This window comes from Triturus cristatus, chromosome 4_2 (genome assembly GCF_964204655.1).
Source record: "Triturus cristatus chromosome 4_2, aTriCri1.1, whole genome shotgun sequence".
Classification (NCBI taxonomy): domain Eukaryota; kingdom Metazoa; phylum Chordata; class Amphibia; order Caudata; family Salamandridae; genus Triturus; species Triturus cristatus.
In genome coordinates this window covers 815,661,488-815,674,660 of record NC_140586.1, presented here as the reverse complement: position 1 = coordinate 815,674,660, position 13,173 = coordinate 815,661,488, and the positions used below count along the sequence as shown (strand labels likewise).

The 13,173-nt window shown below is 49.6% G+C and overlaps 1 protein-coding gene across 6 annotated transcripts in view; it reads left to right on the top strand.

Moving 5' to 3' along the window:
- MAST2 (microtubule associated serine/threonine kinase 2) overlaps positions 1-13,173 on the top strand; it is a 1,353,759-nt gene that overhangs the window by 1,263,905 nt on the left and 76,681 nt on the right. For all 6 annotated transcript variants that reach the window (XM_085602761.1, XM_085602760.1, XM_085602765.1 and 3 more), the window contains one exon: positions 12,529-12,587. In XM_085602761.1, coding sequence (XP_085458887.1) covers positions 12,529-12,587 — 59 coding nt within the window. The remainder of the gene's footprint in view (positions 1-12,528; positions 12,588-13,173) is intronic.

The window sequence follows — 13,173 nt, the reverse complement described above, 5'->3', positions numbered from 1 at the left end:
AGTATCACTCAGCACACCTCCGCTTCAGCGCATCTCCATCTCAGCACCACCTCCTCATCAATGCACCTTCACCAGTGCAGCACCACCTCAACATCAGCACAGCACCATCTCAGCATCAGCACACCACCTCTGCATTAGTGCACCACCACCAGCTCAGCCCCACCTCAGCAGCAACACAGCACCAACTCAGCATAACACAGCACCAGCGCCGCACCACCACCTCATCGTGATTCAGCACCACCATGTCATCACTCAGCACCACTGAGGGATCACTCAGCACCACCGAGGGATCACTCAACATCACCACACAGCACCACCACGGCATCACTCAGCACCACCACGGCATCACTCAGCACCACTACGGCATCACTTAGCACCAACACGGCATCACTCAGCACCACCTCTGCATCACTCAGCACTGCCTCATCATCCAGCATGCACCAGCTGAGCTCATCCACAGCACCACCTCAGCACAGCTCTACCTTCTCATCAGTGCACCACCACCAGTGCAGCACCAGCTCAGCATCAGCTCAGCATCACCAGCGCAGCACCACCTCAACATCGGCACAGCCCCATCTCAGCACAGAACCACCTCTGCATCGTTGCAACACCACCAGCTCAGCCCCACCTCAGCACCACCTCAGCATCAGAGCGTCAGCACAGCACCGACTCATCATCACTCAGCACAAGCACCTCATCATGACTCGGCACCACCACTGCATCGCTCAGCACCACAACGGAATCGCTCAGCACCACCACAGCATCCTGCAGCGCCAGCTCTGCATCACTCAGCACTTCCTCAGCATCCAGCACGGAACTGGCTGAACACATCCACAGCACCATCTCCTCATCAGTGCAGCACCAACTCTGCATCAACGCAGCACCACCAGTGCAGCACCATCTCAGCAACAGCACCGAACCACCTCTGCATCGGCGCAGCACCACCTCTGCATCAGCGCAGCATCCCCTCAGCACAGCACCAGCTCAGCATCACTCAGTGCCACCTGAGCACCAGCGCAGCACCACCACCTCAGCTTGACTCGTCACCAGCACAGCGTCACTGAGCGCCAGCAGAGCATCACTCAGCGCCAGCACAGCATCACTCAGCGCCAGCACAGCATCACTCAGCGCCAGCACAGCATCACTCCGCACCAGTGTATCTGCTCAGCATCACTCAGCACCACCTCTGCACCAGTATCGCACCACCTCCGCATCAGTGAACCACTACCAGCACAGAATCAGCGCAGCACCAACACAGCACCACTTAGCATTAGCGCAGCACCATTAGCGCAGCACCATCAGCGCAGCACCACCTCAGCATCAGCACAGCACCATCTCTGCATCGGCACAGCACCTCCTCCTTATCAGTGCAGCAGCACCAGCACAGCACCACATCCGCACCAGCGCAGCATCACCTCAACTTTAGCACAGCACCACCTCAACATCCATATAAGCATCGGCACAACACCACCTCTGCATCAGTGCCCCACCTCAGTAGCAACGTAGCCCCTCTTCATTACCCATCAGGCAGCAACACAGCATCACTTCAGCATCATTCAGAACCACCTGAGCACTAGTGCAGTACCTCTACCACTTTAGCATGACACAGCATCACTCAGCACCACCCAGCATCACTTCAGCATCACCTGATCATCACCTCCACACCACCACCTCAGCATCACTCCGCACCGCCGGAGTATCATTCAGCATCACCTCTGCACCCGCGCAGCACCACCTCAGCATCAGCGCAACTTCACCTCAGCACAGCACCAACTCCGCATCATTCAGGACCACCTGAGCATTAGTGGAGCACCTCCACCACTTCAGCATGACACAGCATCACTCAGCAACACTCAGCATCACTTCAGCATCACCTGATCATCACCGCTGCACCAGCACACCACCACCTCCGCATCTATTTATTCGTTTTTTAGGTCTCGCCTGGCGTTATCAGCGAGCATGCGCTGCTCTCGCCATGCAAGTGCCTTTTGCAATCGATTCAGCCAAAGCTCGTATGGATGGACAAAGATGGCTACCCTCGCCATTCAGCCAAAGGTAAAAATGCACGCATACGTGCACGCGTACGTACGGACAGTGGACAGTCCGGCACCATCTTGTTTTGCTTGTGCCATTGTCATGGCAATCAGCGCGTGGGGACCAAGTATACTGGCCCACTTAACAGATCGCAAATCACTGCCCCAACGTGGAGGAATAATTATGGCACTTGACTGCAAGCATTCGCTCCTCACTGCGCTGACCAAAAACTTGCCACCATGTGCGAGTGCGCGTCATGACTCGGCTCCGATTACCTTTGAGAGGGAGTCTACGTTGTCGGCGCCGGTCCCGTGCTAAGCAGTTTTCTTCCTTCGCTGCTCCCCGGCTCCAGATATGGTGTTCTGCGACAGGGGGGGAAGCGCGGAGGCTTGGTTGCCAAGAGACGCCCCGTGCCTCCTCCACTCCCAGCGTTGCTTCGGCCAGACGAGCCCCTTTGTTACCAGGCAACGCCCGCGTTAGGTCCAATCCCAGCGCGGCAGGCCCCTGACGTCAGGGGTTCAACTTTGGAGACTCCGTGTGTCCTTGGTGCTGCGTGCTCCTCTGGTCAGGTCTCTGTCCTTTCTACTCCTCCGAAGGCTCTGTCCCAGGTAGGGCTCTCTACCCAGTACTCTCTCTCTCCACGGACTCTCGCTGCTCTGAGTTCGAGCGCCACGAAGCTCTCTGCTCTAACCTCCCGTGTCTTTCTCTGCCCTCGGTCCCTGAATGTGCCTCGCCTGCCTGCACAGGGTGTGTTTCCTCAGCGCCCATCGCAAATTTGACACCGAAGCACCGTGTGATTCATGCCTTCCGCCAGGGGCTGGTCGTTTCGAGCAACCCTAGACCCGGACTAGCTCCTGCAGCTACCAGAAGCCCGCCAGTGGGGGCTACCCACTGCCATGGTCTCCCTGGACCTTCCGAAGCTTCTACGCGTCTAAAATTACTGGCCATTTACCTGTTGTTCCTGGTCCTGGGTGCCCTGGTCTTCATGGGCATCGAGGCGCGGCACAAGGGCGCCCTGCGTCAGACAGCCGAGAGGCCCACAAGTGCTTCCTGCTGAACCACCCCTGCATAGCATCTTCTTCCTTGGAGATGCTTCTGGAAGAGGTGATTATAGCAGATAATTACGGTGTCTCGGCGGTGTCTCGGCGCTTGGTAACAGCTTGGACATTGAGAACTGGGTGTACACTTCCGCCCTATTCTTCGCGACCAGCGTGCTCACTACGACAGGTACGAAGTGCAAGGTAGAGTCGTGTTACCGTACTTGGGTTTGTAATGGATCAGCATGTCGTCAAGATATCTGTCGTAAAAAGCACCCATCATTTGGGTGAAGTGTGCCCCCTGTTTCACTACTCTAAGCCCTGGTGCACCTGCGCCTGCCGCACTGTTTATAGAATCACCCCTGCACGTGTCTTTATATTACTTTATGTGGGAGCGGAGGGAGGCTTCCAACAGTGCTTGCTGAAGATCACACCCTGTCATCTATGACACGAGGTATGCCGCTTGCTTCTACCTATAAACTCTGAGGTGGTAATCACTGTAGCTGCAGCACGTAAAATTCCTGGTGGTAATTTATATTTAGCCTGCAATTCCATGTGGCATTCACTGTCACTATACCCTGACTTAGAGTCCTGGTTATCACTGTAGTACCGCTTACAAGACTTGGTGCTATGGCATCCGTACACCTAATGACCAGGTGGTAAATGCTATAGCACCTAAAGTTTAAGTGGTAAATACTGTAGCCCAGCACCTTTGAAAGCCCAGGTCGTAATTTCTTCAGCTCTGACAACCCAGATGGTATGAAGTTAAAGCCATTTGCTTTGCTATGAAATTCCCCTTAGCAAAGCAAATGGCTTTACCTTAATAAAAGGCGAGACCTATTGCATTTTCAATGCTTGTTTAATAGGGTCGTTCAGTTGTATATAATGTCTTCTTGGTTATATAGGAGGTAACAGAAGCACTTTTTTTAGTATAACTTTTCAACTTGCTTCACAACAGCCTCAATGTTGTACAACAGAGCTTAATAACATTGGCAGATGTTGTTGTCTTAAAACTGTGGACCGTTCCATCTAGGCGATGCAGAGGGACGCAAGCATGGTTTCCCTTCCACAGTAATGCTGTTGTCTATAAACTGTGGAGCGCCCCCTCTAGGTGACGCAAACAGATGCAAGCATGGTTTTGCAGCGTGAATCCTTCTGGATTCACTATGCTGTGCATTATTCCGCCATCTAGTGGTTGTGTCCGGAATCGTAGTATTTCTTCTTTTTTTTTTTTTTCGTGGCCCAGGTGGTCGTAGACATCCCACTATTTGGTGTCCTTCGTGACGTCGACGCACTTCCGGCGGAAGCTCCCACCTTTGGTCGCCATCTTCAGATTCTTTTTTCCGCCGTTGGATCTGGATCGTTGCCAAAGATTTCCAGAGTTTTGCAAGAGGAATCAAGGAAAACCGCAGGAAATAGACGAAAATCAGGGTTTTCAGCTACACGGACTCCAGGCCAGGTAACCGGAGCGACGAGGGAGAAGGTTCACGACCAAAACCTCGACGTTCGACGGAGAATGCGCTCAAAAGGGGGCTCCCTGAGTTCAGGGATGGTCAAAACTCCATTCACGTTTTGCACATATTGCCACCACAAGTACGCCCAGAAGGACCAGCATCCAGTCTGCAACCTCTGCCTGCCGCTTGACCACAGCAGCGAAGACTGCATCAGGTGCTCGGCGTTTACACCCAAGACCCTCAGAGTAAGGGAGTGGCAGAAAAGGGCGAACCACAACATGCAGGGGCCACCTCCATCGCTTCGAGACTTGGGTCTCTCCAATGGACAACATCGCCGAAGGACTGCACGGCCGTCGCGGTCCATAAGAAGACGTCGAAGGAGGTAAGGTAGTCGTCGACCCCTAAACACTCGAGCGACACTCAAAAGGGTGAAACTAAAGCCCCGAGCGACACTCGTAGAAGTGAAGCAAATCCTCAAAGGGAGGGAGCTCTGCCGCCGAAACACTCGACGAAGGCAACAGCTACCAGGGACAGTCAGCCGAGCGGATCCTTCTAAAAGGACTCCCAATTGGGAAAAACTCTTGAAAAATAAAGATCGAAGGTTGCCCTCGAAAAGGACACCTCGGCGCCGAGGAATGAAGGGCCGGCATTGTCGGCAACGGCCCTGAAGAGAAGCACACCAACCTTCGACGCCGAACATGCCGCCGAGATGGAGACGAAGAAGAGGAGGCTCGAAGCTGAAATGGCGTGCATCCTGCAAAGGAAAAAGGACTTCGAGAAGATGAGCCAATACGCGCTCGAAGCCGAAGAGGACGACGAAGACATGGAACCGCCAAAAAACCCCGAACCACTCGAGGAACTGGGAGACGAAGACAACTATTTCGAGGGAGAAGGTGATGAAAATCTGCAATCGTACCGGGACTCGACGTCCTCTGAGGCACAAGGCATGGAATGGCAAGATATGGACGCAGAACCACTGGAAGAGGGTGTAGACACTTACCCTTCGAGGCCCTCGCCGCCAGATGACATAGGAGTCTACAACATGGTCGTACAAAAGGCTGCACAGACTCATGGAGTGAAAATGGAGGAAGAGGAAGCCCAAGGCAGATTTCCTCCTGGAAACCCTACTGCCTCAACAAACTAGGAGCCAATTCCTGCCCATGCTCATTAGTGTGCTGGACCAGGGAAGAGAGGCCTTTAAGGAGCCAGCAGTATGCAAAGCTGTGACCCCCACGACTGAGAAGAAGTACAAACATTCTTCAAAGGACCCGGCATACATCCAAGAGTCAGTGCCAGCAGACTCCATAATTGCAGCAACGGCTAGGAAGAGGGCCAATGTTCCCTCTAACGCCGGACCGTCTCCAGACAAGGCGCATCGCAAACTCCACCGCCCTGATCAATTGGCACTCATACCAACACTGGGATGAATTGGGGCATCTGCCAGACCAGTACCAACAAAGAGCAGCCCACCTGGTAGAAGAGGGAAAGAACATGGCAAACACATGCCTAAAATCGGCATTGGATGCTGCAGAAACGTCGAGCAGGCTAATGATAGGAGTGACCGAGAGAAGACACGCATGGCTCAGAATTTCAGGATTCAAGCCAGAGGTGCAAAGCACATCCTGAATGCACCTTTTAATGGAGAGCAACTGTTCGGCACGTCCGTGGACGACAAGTTGACGCAGATCAAGAAGGACAACAAAACAGCAAGGTCAATGGGAGCATTGCAGTTCAGGGGAATGAGACGGGGCACACCCACAAGAAGGCCAGGTGGTAGAAATGGAGGCAACGTGCCGACCACATCACACCAAACGTTCCAGAAAGGCTACCAAGGCCAGCAGCAGCAGCAGAACTGGCAGTATCAGCCACGGGGACAGTCCTTTTGAGGGCGCGGAAACAGGCGAGGACAAACACGAAGAGGAGACCAACAGCCCTCAACCAAGTGACTCCACCATGAAACAGGCCCCCACCCTAGCATCACCTCGGGGAGGGCGGAAAAATATAAAGAAAAACTGCAGCCGAACTTTCAATGACAAACAGTACCTCGAACACTCAACATCGGTAGGGGGGAGAATATGAGATTTCATCCAGGAATGGAGGAAGGTCACATCGGACAAATGGATACTAATCATCATACAATATGGATACTGTATAGAGTTACAAAAACAACCTCGAAACAGATGACCAAGAAGCAAGGCACACTCAGCAAAGGAGCTCTCGCTCCTGCAACTAGAGGCACAAGAACTTCTCAGCAAGGAGGCAATAGAGGTAGTGCCGCAAAACCAAAGGAACAAAGGGGTTTACTCAACTTACTTCCTGGTGCCAAAGGTGGACAAAACACTAAGACCTATCCTAGATCTAACGTTCCTGAACAAATTAATAAAAACTCACATTCAAGATGACTTCCCTACAAGAGGTAATACCACAAATACAACAAGGGGACTTCATGGCACTATAGATTTAAAGGACGCATACCTACACATCCCCATCAACCACAAACACAAGCGCCTGCTAAGGTTTGTGATCAGAGCCACTACCAGTTCACAGTACTGGCGTTCAGACTGAAATCCGCACCAAGGGTGTTTACAAAATGCCTGGCAGCTGTCGCAGCACACCTACAAATGCAAGGAATACACGTATACCCCTATCTCGACGACTGGCTCGTAAAGGCAAGTTTTTACGACCAATGCAGACATCCAGCAGGTCATACTAACACTAACAAGACTGGGTTTCTCGATCCACTGGGAGAAATCGTCAACAGAGCCAGAACAAATCAAGATATTCTTAGGGGCAGAGATCGACACCATACAGGCCAAAGTATTCCCCAGCAGGAAGAGAACATTGGCGATACTGAAGGAAACATGTCAGTACCACAAGGGGCAAGTTCTGACGGTGAGGACGGTGAGCAAGCTGATGGGAATGATGGCGTCGTGCATTCACCTAGTCCAAAATAATCGACTACACATGAGGCCATTCCAGGAATGGATACAGCAGCAATGGTCACAGGGAGTTGGGAAGATCTAGTGGTTGTCACACATGCAGGGCATCAGGAAATAGCGTGGTAGAACGAACAAAAATATCACAGGGAAAACCATTCACACAACACATTCACACAACCAACTCCAACAGTGACCATCACGATGGACGCCTCCCAACTCGGGTGGGGCGCGCACATGAACAAGCTCAAGGTGAGGGGGCTATGGTCGCAACAGGATGCGGTTAAGCACATCAATTACCTGGAACTAAAAACAGTGTTACTAGCCTTAAAAGCTTTTCAAAAGGAGCTGTACGGAAACAGGGTGGTGATCCAAACAGACAACACCACGACCCTGTTCTACATCAACAAGCAAGGAGGAACACACTCAGTAGCGCTATCGAAGCTAGCCAAGGAGATATGGACATGGGCCATTCCACTGAGGATAGACCTACTAGCAATACATTTACCAGGGAAAGACAATGTGGAAGCAGACCGACTCAGCAGGCAGACGTCAGCATTGCACAAATGGGAGATCAACCAGCAGGAAATAGAAAGAATATTCCAAAGGTGGGGAACACCGCAGATAGACCTATTTGCAACACACCAGAATGTAAAATGCCAACACTTCGCATCCAGACAGCCAGACCATCGGTCGCAAGGGAATGCGCTATGGATAAGTTGGTCAAAGACATTTGCATACGCTCTTCCCCCGATACCACTGATACACAGGGTACTCAACAAATGCAGGATCAGCAACATGACGCTAATACTGATAGCACCTCAGTGGGCCAGACAATCCTGGTTCTCACAGATAGTAGAGATGGCACAAGAACCAGCACACAGGTTCCCAAGAAGAAGGGACCTGTTAACAATGCAGAACGGAAAAGTACTGCACCCAGAGCTGCAGCATGGCTCCTGAAGACCTAGGATTTGCACACCTCAAACTTCCAGTAAGTACTATGGTAGTACTCAGAGAGGCAAGGAGACCGACAACAAGAAAGTGCTACACAGCGAAATTGAACAGGTTCTCCCTATGGTGCATCAAGGAGAAACTACAATGGAAGATCACAAGGGAATCCACAGTACTAACATACTTAACACACCTACTACAGAGCAAACTATGCTGCACATCCCTAAGGGTGCACTTAGCGGCGATAGTAGCTTACACGAGGCGAGAGACAGGGAAGAGTTTCTTCACCTCCCAAGTTGTGAAAAGATTTCTGGAAGGAGCTAAAAGGATCGCACCCCCAAAAAGGATGCCAGCACCGGCATTGAACCTCAACATGGTAGTAACTCAATTGATGAAGGTGCCCTTTGAAACTATTCCCAAGGCGACACTGCACATGCTCACACTAAAGACAGCCTTCTTAGTGGCTATCATGTCGCTACGAAGAGTAAGTGAATTGCAGGCGCTAACACTCCAAGAGCCCTACCTACAAATACACAGCTACCGGATTGTAATGAGAACGGACCCACACTTCATGCCAAAGGTGGTGTCTCGATTCCACATTAACCAAACAATCCAAATACCGAGTTTTTTCCAAAATCCTACTACAAGCACAGAAATGGCGCTACACGCACTAGATGCCAGAAGGGCTGTCATGCACTATATAGAAAGAGCAAAGGAGTGCAGGAAAATGAAACAGTTCTTTGTATCCTTTGCCAGCAGTTGTTTGGGACGGCCAGTAACCAAAAACACCATTGCACAGTTGATTGCGCAAACAATTCAACTCTGCCACAAGCAGGCAGGACAACAGTTACAGGAAGCAACTCAAGCTCACTCTACAAGGAAGAAAGGAGCAACAATTGTGTTTCTAGCTAACACACCTATTCAAGACATTTGCCAAGCTGCAACATGGTCTTCAGTACATACATTCACTAAGCACTGCTGTGTGGATATTCAAATGACTAAGGAAGCGCAAGTGGGACAGAAGGTCTTACAACACATTTTCAGTAACCAGTGCTCATCTTCCACCCAACCACCACAATAAGGACAAACCGCTACTAAGTCTATGCACAGCATAGTGAATCCAGAAAAATTCACGCTGCAAAATGTATAGTTACTTACCTATCGGTGTAGTTTTGCAGCTTGAAGGCTTTCTGGATTCACTAGCGATCCCACCCTCCTCCACCAGAAAGATGAGACAGGAGGAAAGGAGGATAAAATTGCAATCATAACTAAATGGATCAACAAAAGAAATTAACACAAGACAAGAAAAAGAATCCGAAGATGGCGACCAAAGGTGGGAGCTTCCGCCGGAAGCGCGTCGACGTCACGAAGGACATCAAATGGTGGGATGTCGACGCCCACCTGGGCCACGAAAAAAAAAAGAGAGAAGAAATAGTACGATTCCGGACCCAACCAATAGATGGTGCAATAATGCAGAGCATAGTGAATCCAGAAAGTCTTCAAGCTGCAAAACAATACCGACAGGTAAGAAAGTCCTCTTTAGGTGACGCAGCGAGATGCAAGCATGGTTTCCCTTTCACAGTAATGCTTTTGTCTATAAACTGTGGAGCGCCCCTTCTAGGGGACGCAGGGGGACGCAAGCATGGTTTCCCTTTCACAGCAATGCTGTAGTCTATAAAATGTGGCGCGCCCCCTCTAGGTGACGCAGAGGGATGCAAGCATGGTTTCCCTTTCACAGTAATGCTGTAGTCTATAAACTGTGGAGCGCCCCCTCTAGGTAACGCAGGGGGTCGCAAGCATGGTTTCCCTTTCACAGCAATGCTATAGTCTATAAACTGTGGAGCGCCCTCTCTAGGTGATGCAGAGGGACGCAAGCATGGTTTCCCTTTCACAGCAATGCTGTAGTCTATAAACTGTGGAGCTGTTGTCTTCAAACTTTGAGGCGCCCCCTCTAGGTGATGCAGGGAGATGCAAGCATGGTTTCCATTCACAGTGATGCTGTTGTCTTCAAACTGTGAGGAGCCCACTCTAGGTGATTCAAGGGGTCGTAACACTTCCTATTAATAACGCTATAGTTGATAAACTGGGGGGGTTGTCCCCGCTAGATGATGCAGAGGTGCACATTGCATCCCATTCACAGTAATGTTGTCGTCTTCATACTGTGACGCAGGGGGGCGCACTAGGACACGCTGGCTGTGACGAGAGGTGCGACAGCAGGCTCCGCAGCCATTTCACACTGAAAACCATTAGCAGTTTGCCATTGTAGTTAACAAAATGTCATTTTAAAAATATTATTGGAATGCGCGAAATGTCTAATCTCAGGATATGAGAAAGTAAAAAGCAATCATAACCACAGTTATTAACATATCATGGGCTGTCGGTACCTCAGCTCTCAAATCTTAAGCCGTTTCAGCTCCTTCACTATCAATATACTTTATTATAATTTCGTGTACTGGATTTATTATAGCAATAAAACAAAAAGAGCTTGGTTCCTTCACTTTTCTTTTATGATGACCACCACCTACCTCATTTAAAAGTAAAATGTTCGCTTCGCTTAGTGTTCTGCACTGTGTATATATTTATTGAGATCAATTTGAAACCTTTCCTAAAAATCTTTGCTAAGTTTGAAAAAGCTTGCTAGGTTTATTGAAAGAACGAAACCCAGTACCTCTACCAGACACCAGCATTTAACACTTGACATAATAACTGTACGGGTACAACTTCGGCAACCTGATCAAAATATTTTATACAAATGTGGCGCGCCGCATTGAAATTTGTAAAAGCGGCTATTGAGAAGGAGCGAGAGGCGAAGTGTGGGGGGGTACTTTCTCTTTAGTATTCTTCTCCAGTCCCTGGTCGGTGGCGGGGGTGACACCGTGGATATTGTAGATCTGTTCACCGACATTAATAATTCACGTTCCTTGGTCGCCCTGGAGATCTCTGCGCCCACGTGTTACACATAATAATTGAGGTCTCAGGGCGAGGAGTATTTAAATATTCAAAGGCCTTTGTAATCTTCACCTGGATGCTTTCAGAGTGCTAATAAGTGATCCTTGTGCTATGGAAAAATCTGAACATTAGTCTAATATATAGCTTGCTCCAACAGTGCATGGGTAGAGTTAAACAATTGTTCCTCATCCCTCCTCCCCCCGCACAACAAGCCGTAGGAATGCAAGGAGTGACAGTGTGGCTGAGCCCAGTCTGCTGTGTTCCATACAATTTAGTGGCTGGACGCCACATAATCTTGAAAAACACCAAAATACCAATTGCCGCTTCACAGCCCCTTCCTGGCCACTGCTTCGCTGCGATCTCAGAGCCTTGTAGGATTCACCATGTGGTGCCATATTACAGGCCCCCGGGCAAAGCAGTGCACTGGGCCCTGCCTACACAACCACTCACTGGAATAAAAATATTTAACAGAAAATCAGTGTTAAATTCTGGTCTGCATGGGGCACCTATGCTCGTGGGGCCCCAGGGCAACTGCCCCCCGTGCCCATGCGTTAAGACGGCACTGGCCACAGTGTTCCTTGGACCATGCAATGCTAATAGTAATTGAGTTCAGTTGGCAAACGGAGAACTAAATTGCTGCGACTCCTTGGAAAGCTGCAGCTAAGATATTCAGATATCACAGCAAGGGTGTAGTCGTGCTTCTGGTGGTTGGTTGTGCTGACATGTTCTGCATTAAGGTGCCGTTGCATGCTTCTAGACCGCAGTACACATGTTCTGTTGAGTAGACCTTTTTCTTTTTCTCCATAAGAGATGTTTTTTACCCTCAGGATCTTACATTTCTGTGGCAACTACTCTGAGATAATTGTCATTTCCATTTATCCGAGCTGCCTCAGACGCTGGTGTCCAAGAATGTTGTCCTTTATTCTTCTCCAGTGTGTGTGTGTGTTCCTCCTGCTTCTCCCATTGCAAGTTGTAAACTGGACCTCCTGCCTCGTCTTATCTTTCCATGCTGCACAGATCTCTGTGCATAGCTCTATTTTGGGCTTTGGTGCCTTCTAGTTGATCAATATAAAATAATCAGAGGATGATGTTTGTGATTGTCTGTAGGTTGTCGCATCCTCATGGTGTTCCTGTCTTCACTTTTCCTCTTCTGTTGTTTGTCTGTAGAATTGCACAGCTACGACAGCAGTCACCCCGACACTCCTGAGACTGACGACTCAACAGAGGTAAAGAAGCGTCTGGCTTCAAAAGCTTGAACCCTTGGCGTCTAGCAGGGTGTTGTGGGTGGTGTTAGAGTTTATGGTCAGTCCTGATTCACAAGTGTTACAGAGAAGTAACTTAGACCAAATAAAACATTGTTTACCTTGTTAGCATCCTAGCCTGTAAAGTGTGTGGTGAGCGATTCTCTACTAGGGCTGATGCTTCCGTCATGGGTTGATGCCTGTTCCATGGATTTTGTTGCTGGTGTCTGTTACGAGACCCTTAGTGCTTCAAATCACACACTTTTATAACAGTCCAAATTCACCATAATATTAAAAACGCAGCATTAGACGATTCATGCAAAACATACATTTTTCACTGAAGTGTTTTGAGTCAAATGTTTGTTTTCTTGACAGCTGATGCTCAGGTGCCACATTAGGGGGTTCATTAAACAGTTTACGATTCAACTAAGAATTTCTTATTGAGCAGTTTGTAAAGAAAGTCAGTCAGACTGTAGTTTCCAGAAAGTGTGACTGTTAATAACTGTCTAATTTTGGGGAGATTCCAAACCAGTGAAGACATTGAGAGGACAGCCCATGTCTGCAGGCTGTC